At 34.2% G+C, this 8,577-nt stretch overlaps 1 protein-coding gene across 1 annotated transcript in view; it reads right to left on the bottom strand.

Moving 5' to 3' along the window:
• Positions 1-965, bottom strand: part of LOC107734346 (peripheral-type benzodiazepine receptor-associated protein 1-like) — a 64,810-nt gene extending 63,845 nt beyond the window's left edge. The window contains exon 1 of the mRNA XM_016546280.1: positions 702-965. Within this exon, the coding sequence (XP_016401766.1) occupies positions 702-965 (264 nt within the window). The remainder of the gene's footprint in view (positions 1-701) is intronic.
• Positions 966-8,577: the final 7,612 nt, after the last annotated feature.

Below are 8,577 nucleotides of genomic sequence, written 5' to 3'. Positions count from 1 at the left end.
AAAAACATTTAAACCGACCCCAAATCTTTGAACTGTAGAGTAAAATACAGTTTAATTATAGTAAATACAAATACAATATGTACACAAAATGTTGAATTTAAATCATGCAAATACACACTATCTACTCAAAATCACTAAAATTGATCTGAAAACATAGAATATGCATTATATATTGAAGGATGTTGGTTGTATTTTAAACTGACCACTAAACCACTTCTGAGTTAAAGGACAATTCGAGTTTGTTGTCACAAAGCATCACAACTACAGTGCTCCAGCTTCAACTTCACTCTACATTGATGCCTTTGCAATATACACACAGCTTCACAGCACAAGTTAATCTGCTTTTATTGAATCACAATAAAACACAACACACCGCTTTTGTTGGTGTCAATTGGGTGTTACTATTGCATCAGATGAAATACAAGCCAGCCGCTCATCCTACTGCTAAATCTGACTGTACAGATGCCAAACCAGACGTCTGCTGAGTGCAACTGGGATGCAATCGCTCTAGAGCCGATATGCATGATCATATTTAGAGCCAAAGAGACAGACACCACAAACACCACAAACACCCGGAGAAAAGATTCCATCTTCATCCACAATGCAGGGCTGCGCAAGTCATTTAGCAACAGTACTCTCAGCTCTGTGAATTCATACATACTGTATTAACATGCATAAGACTGCAACGCAGCAGGACACACCGAACGCAGCAGCAATAGCGTGCAGCTAAATTCTCCATCCAGGTATAAACGTTCTTCATAAACCTCATCTGAGAGAGAAACCGTCTTTGACAGGACCTCAGTAGCAGCATCTGCCGCTCTCTCTTTCTCCTCTAATGAAACCAGACTACAGCTCAGGTCCTGCTCAAATCTCCTGCCAAACGTGAGAGACTCTGCGTCTAACGAGACTCGCCTGCTGCCAGGACGTCCAGAAGCCAGACGGACAGGTAGTTCAGCCTCCAGCATTTGGGATCATTTGAATTGCTCTGAAACAATCCCTGCTTTGCTACACCAGATTGGGGACTTAATTGTTAAGTCTTTCACTTAAATTGTTACTTTTAGTTACAGTAACAGGACTGTCAGGTACTATCTATCAGGGCTGCATGTTTTGTGGAAAAACGTGGATTTTTTTCTGATAAAAACGGCAATTTAGTGCAATTTAAAAATTAAAATACAGGTTTGTAGGAAAATATAGCAAAATAACATCATTAAACCTCTCAAGGCGCTGGTTTTAGGAAGTAAAGGAGTGTTTTAGGTACTGAACCAAGTGGAAAACACTTTAATCGTGGTAAACAAACATATATCAGCCAAGATGCTGGTCTCTAGTTAATGGTTTCAGCTTCTCCACTGAAAAACCCAATAAATATGATTACAAAAACACCAAAGGTGCAATAAATAATTCAGGAACTTGTGAAATCAACATAAATTTGACCAAAATGTCAGAAATGTGCAGTCTCCTCCCTGTGATGAACAACTTCTAATGCAAATAATGAAATAAATCACTCAATGCCTGTACAGAGTGATTTTACCATAGTAAAGGGGTGTTTTTAGGTAATGAACTAACTTGAAAATCAGCATATATCAGCTACCGCACTGTTAATAAAATAAAAACCCAGTAAATATAATTAAAAACACCAATAAACAATGTATAAATGAAACAACTCAATGTTAAATCATCATCAATTTGACCAAGATTTCAGAAATGGGCACGCAGTAAATTCACTGTGATGCAAAGAGCAGAAAATACAGCAAAATAAAGTAATAAACCACTCAAGGCCTGCATACAGTGATTTTAAATGGGTGTTTTTAGGTACTAAACTAACTGGAAAACACCTTAATTGTGGTAAAATAAGCATGATTTCAGTTTTCGTCACAGAAAAACCCACTAAATATGACGCCAACAAACAATCGTGAGAGACTCTGCGTCTAACGAGACTCGCCTGCTGCCAGGACGTCCAGAAGCCAGACGGACAGGTAGTTCAGCCTCCAGCATTTGGGATCATTTGAATTGCTCTGAAACAATCCCTGCTTTGCTACACCAGATTGGGGACTTAATTGTTAAGTCTTTCACTTAAATTGTTACTTTTAGTTACAGTAATAGGACTGTCAGGCACTATCTATCAGGGCTGCATGTTTTGTGGAAAAACGTGGATTTTTTTCTGATAAAAACGGCAATTTGGTGCAATTTAAAAATTAAAATACAGGTTTGTAGGACTGCACATTTTGGCCAAAATGTTGTGATTATATAGCAATATGTCTAATTCTTATTATCATTATTGAATTTTACATTTATATATAATTATTTATTTTATTATTTTATTTTTATATCCTCAGTCTAGTTCGAGGTGGTTCTGGAATTTGTTTCTGTTTGTTAATTTTTTATTCTTTTATTAAATCTCAGCCTTTGTGATTTTATAATTGCACTAAGCCATTCCACAATTTTGGTTTTATTTTGATTAATTGTGCAGGGTTGCATACATCAGAATTATTATTATTATTAATAATAACAATAATAATATTTTATTTTTATGTTATTATTATTATTATTATTTTTCACCTCAGTTCAAGGTGGTTCTGGTATTTGTTTTTGTTTGTTACTAAGTAAAATCAATCAATCAATCAATCAATCAATCAAATCACATTTAATTACATTTTTTAATGAAATTGCAGCCTTTGTGATTTGATAATCACACTAAGCCAAATCATAATTTCGGTTTTATTTTGATTAATTGTGCAGCCCTATTATCTATTATTATTTTACAGCTCCAAAAACACCATAAAGTAATGCGTGTGTTTTGTTCATGTCATGCCAGCTGGAACTGCTGTCACTTCAGGGTGGAGGGTGTTTTCAGTGCATACAGCATGCAGGATTTTTGCAATGCAATGCAATGCTTTTTGTTAAAGAAATTAATACTTTTATTCAGGAAGGACACATTAAATTGATCAAAGGTGACAGTAAAGAAAATTTCAAATAAATTATTTTTTTATTCATCGATTTGATAATCACACTAAGCCAAATCATAATTTCGGTTTTATTTTGATTAATTGTGCAGCCCTATTATCTATTATTATTTTACAGCTCCAAAAACACCATAAAGTAATAAACAATCACATGAATAAATTACATTTTAAAATATATCCAAATAGAAAATAATAGTAATTTTAAATTATAGAAATGTTGCACAATATTACTGTTTCTACTGTACTTTAATGTATATGGCTGTATTTTTACTGCAAAAAACACCATAAAAGCAACACAAAAAGTATCTTTAAAGTGCACTGAATTCTAAAGCCCTGTTCACACCAAGAACGATAACTTTAAAGATAACAATATTAGCGTCCACACCAGCGGACGATATCGTCTGTAAGTGTATGCTTGTCTGCCGCTTTAAATTCTTGAGCTCTTTATAGCAGGATTGATTCTGATTGGCTGTCAATGTTTGTATCGTTCATCAGCTGAAAAAAATCATTCTGAAAGTGATTCCAACGATATCGTTTCTCTGTGCCTTTATCGTTATAGCTGTGGTGTGGACACTGCTATTCTTTAATATTGAGAACGATTTTTAGAACTATATCTTTATCGTTATAGTGCTTGATGTGAACGGACCTTAAGTCCTGTTAAGGCATATGAAAGGTGAGGGAGAGAGGAATTGTGAGGAACAGACCCAAAAATAAATAGTTATTCACTGAAAATCTTGTTTTCTTTTTGTATGGAAAGGAGCGGAATGAACAATCAAACAATTTCTTCTTTTGTTTTTCACCAAAAAATAACAGTATATGAGTTAGGAACAATACAAGACCCCACCCAATAAGAGCCACAACCTCCAAAACCGCCGCTGCTGAATTATAATATTCATGAGAGTCATTCTGCAGTTATACAGGTTTGCCATTATCTTAAATACACTTTAAGTAATGTCTAAGAGCGCTGTCAATCGCGTGTGAAAGCGATCCTGCCTGAATCCGCTGTGATTGACTGCGCACTTGTGCATGACTCTTATCCGAGCGCTCGGGTCTCCCGCCGGGGCTGTTAGGATATGATTGATGCCTGCTCATTACAGAGGCATCTGCGCTGGATGGCAGGACCATTCCTTTGTCCTGATTATAGATGGGTCGCTCCGCTCTACATTAATAGTTGCATCTCAGATGCGAAGGGTCTTGGAGCAAAGCTCATCTCCATTAAAACCTCCATTAGCAGCATAATGGAGTCGACAGGGGTTCCCTGCACACAGATGGGCTTTCTGCTCGAAGCAAGAGAAAACACACGCGCAAGTCCACATCCGACAGCATTCCCTGACTGAATTCCCAACAAAATGATTCGATATTTCACCCTAACTCTCAAAAAATGAGGAAATTACATTTTGAGATTAATATCTGAAAATTAATCATAATATGAAGACTATTTTAGTACCATGAAAAGTTTAGCATTTTGACATTATTTCCATGACAATTCACTGTAAAATATGGTACTACAATAATGATAATCTAATATGAATAACATTAAGAAAGAATGAGAATTACGAAATAAATAAATAATAAAAATGTAAAAAATAAATAAATAAAAATGTCTTTGCTTTAGGGAAATGTGTTTAATAGTCCTAAAAATGCAAAAACTTTTAATGGTTATAAAAGAGGCTTCATTTTTGTTATGCAAAATATAATCTCTTATTTTTAAAATGATCATATCTATAATATCAGACTGAATGTGATTTATGGTTTATAATGTGTATCATTCAATTGCATTTTGACATTATTTTCATGACAACTCATTCTAAAATACTGTATTACAGTAATGTTAGCCTAATGAGAATCACATTAAGAATTAATTAGAAATGAGAATTACAAAAAAATAAAAAACAAAGTTAATAAAACAAAATAAAATAGAATAGAATAGAATTCTGAGTTTACATCTTGCAGTTAATAAGTCGCATTGTGAGATATAAGCTTGTAAAGGAAAGAAGTCAGAAATTGAGTTTATAAATTGCAATTACAAGTTTACATCTCACAATTCTGACTTTTTAAACAGAATTCTAAGTTTACATCTTGCAAATTAATAACTTGTAATTAAGATCTAAACTCGCAATTCAGAGAAAAAAGTCTGAGATTACAAGTACAAATTCCAAGTTTACATCTCGCAATTAGTAACTCGCAATTGTGAGATATAGGCCTGCAATTATGAAAAAAGTCTGAAATTTCAAGTGTACTTCTCGCAATTCTGACTTGTTTCTCAGAATTCTGACTATACATCTTGTAATTAATAACTTGGAACTGCGAGATACAAACTCACAATTCAGAGAAAAAAGTCAGAAGTGGCAAGTTTTATAACTCGCAATTGCAAGTTTACATCTCACAATTCTAACTTTTTTCTCAAAATTCTGAGTTTACATTTCGCAATTAAATTTGCAACTGCGAGTTTATAAATCACAATTGCAAGTTATCTCAGAATTCCGATTCTTCAACTTCACTTCTATTAAATGTAATGATTCTAAAACAAAGTTGTTGTTTAAAAACATATTCACATGTTTGGGTGAAATATTCCTATAATCACTACCCCTGAGGCCCGCTGGACTTCTGCATTTGTTACTGCATTGACACACACAATTCAGGCGGAGGAAGATTCAGGCGGAGAAAAGACTGTCTGCTGGAGTTCCCATCATGCCTCTCTAATCAACAGAGATACAAACAGAGATAATTGAAGGCTGCGCGCCGCTTTCAAACACACGCTGACCCGGCGACGAGTCTGGAGGCGGTTTCCATGGCGATGGTGCTTTTAAGCCAGCGTTCCATCAGCCGATTCAGCGAAAGGCCAACGAGTTTATTACTCCGGGGAGATAACATTAACAAACACATAACGAATGAAGCGCAGGTGGTGACTCCTGCGTGTGAGGAGAGGCACAGGTGGAGCTGTTCTCAGATCAGTGACGACACAATCATCGACACGCAAATGTTTCAGGGCTCTTTCATGAAGTGCGTCGGCCCCTGGGTTACCAGCACAAAGACTCGCCTTTAACAAATTGGGCTGTTTCAGCCAAGAACCCCACGGGAAGTCAATTAATCAGACCAAATTCAGCACAGAGCAAAAAAGCTCATCTAACAAAGAGTAAATCTGAGCTCGTAATTGTGTCATATTGTGGGCGACTAACTGACCTTGAAAGGAAAAAGATGGAGAAATGCAATGAATTTGAACATTATCATCACTGTTCATTACATTTATGCATGGCATAAATGAAGCACTGGAGAGGAGTACATAAATACAACAAAATTATGCAGTGAACAAATGTTTTAATTCCCTAAAACTGTTTAAGGAAGGAGTTTAAGGAATAGTTTGCCTGAAATCTGTCATCATTCGCTCATCCTAATGTCATTTCTTCCATTAAACATATAGAGCACATATCTACAGAAGAAGGCAAGATTTGCACTATTATTATATTTTTATGTTGTTTTTCATGCTTTTTGGTGCTGAAAAGTCAGTTCTTTGACGAATTGCTTGTGCTCCTCTATCGTAAGTCACTTTGGATAAAAGCATCTGCTAAATGCATAAATGCAAATGCAAGTGAAAGTCCTCATCACTGTCTGACTTTATTGCATAGAAAGAGCAACATTCTACTAAACTTTACTGGGGCCCTATGATTTCATGTGAGAAAATATATTGTTGTATCATTTATACACAGAAACTTCAACACAACCCCGTCAAAATAAAAGTTTGGTTTAACTTGAAGAAATTGTGACAGAAATACATCAATTACAGAAATAGAGTACTTTTCAAAGTAAGAATAATAAAAATTATTTATTAATAATAATAATAATAATAATTTGATGGAATAGTGACAATTTTCCACCATTGTTTGAATTTTAACCCTCTGGGGTCTGAGGGGGTTTTGGGGCCTAGGAGAAGTTTTGACATGCCCTGACATTTGTGCTTTTTTCAATTTCTTATAAACATATTAATGGCTAAAGTCTGATTGCACTGTATTCAGCACAGACTGTGCTACAATAATATGTAATCAGCATGTATGTACAAATTTGTATTTCTGAGAAAAAAGCTTTATGCATTGTTAGTGAAAAAAGTATTTTTTTAAGTCACTAAAATAAGATAATAAAACACTGAAGATTTGTCCACAAAATTTTTGAGAACTTGATGTGGTAGACTACAGTTTTTGCTACAACATGATGTGAAAATCATCCTGCTCACTCATTCACAGAAAACAATATATTGATCTAACTTTTGTAAGACATGTTAGAAATGTCAGAAAGGCCGTATGCGAGGGGGTGACAATGGCCATGAATATTTAGTGATTCACACCTGAGAGACAAAGGGCCCTCCCCTAATGGGCCATCAGTGTGACTGTGACTGTGAGGCAGGCTTAGAAATAATGTGAGGAGAGTAAAATCATGGGGGTTTTGATTATTTGTATTTTATTTACAACACAGTATAATTAAAATATAAATAATGAAGATCAAAGACACATTATTGTCGCAGAGACCATTGTGCCATTCCTAAAAACAGATCCTGTTCAACTGTTCAAACAAGTAAATAATATCTGACATTTACAAAGTGTTTGCTGCTTCTTTCCATGGATTAAAGAAAAACACCATGTAGAACATCAGCCCAGTGTAGCTGAACATCTGATTTTGTACACCACTCTCAGAGAAAAACAGTTTGAAAAGACTCATGAGAAAACCAGCAGGACTCATCTGTGTGGCAGATATCTGGTTACAGATAAATAAATAAATAATCAGTGAGCATGTTGATTTTTGAAGCAACTATATTATTACATTAGGAATCACTAATATTGCCCACTCATAACAAAAAAACATGATTTTGTAGTCATTGACGCACACATGCTTTCTATGTATAATCATACAGTCCAAAAATAACACTTTATATCTGAGAAACTAAATAATTATTGTTAAGCACGTTATAAACATCTATGTTTCAGCAGATATTTGCAAAAATAAACCTTGGTAAACCTGTAAACCTCTGTTGCACAGCAATTTGTTTTTGACAAAAAATAATTAATTTTCATTTATTGCATTTTAAAAGATTAATTAAATTGTTAATGTTTTATGCATTAATTTGTAATCAATAAATCTGTTTAAAAATAATTCCAGATAAATTAACACATAAAACACATAATTATGGATAAAACAACTATTTTGGAAATAAACAATTCATACAGCCCTATTATTGTAAAATAATAATAATAATAAATAAAATAATAATAATAAATTATAAGTTGCATAATAAAAAGTTGTCAAAGTTTTACGGTTCAATTGATTAGACATGCTTTTGATTGATTAAAATTTAATTCAGAAAAATTTAAACCAAAGACATGGAACTTGAGAAAAATAAAAGGGTCCTGGGGTTTCATAGGGTCCTGAAAATGTAATTTCTGTAAAAATTTTAATACGTTGTTGTTAAATTGTATAAGTTTCATCATTTTATTAGTTAGACATGCTTTTTGATCTCTAACATTTAATTTAAATGTTAAAATAGACATCTGTGTCAGACACACAGACACAGACACAAACAGACACGCACACACACACACACGCACGCACACAGACAGACACAGACACA

This window comes from Sinocyclocheilus rhinocerous, unplaced genomic scaffold, assembly GCF_001515625.1.
Source record: "Sinocyclocheilus rhinocerous isolate Xijiao unplaced genomic scaffold, SAMN03320098_v1.1 scaffold370, whole genome shotgun sequence".
NCBI classification, from domain to species: domain Eukaryota; kingdom Metazoa; phylum Chordata; class Actinopteri; order Cypriniformes; family Cyprinidae; genus Sinocyclocheilus; species Sinocyclocheilus rhinocerous.
Note: the sequence above shows the minus strand (reverse complement) of the source record. Positions and strands in the feature narration are given on the sequence as shown.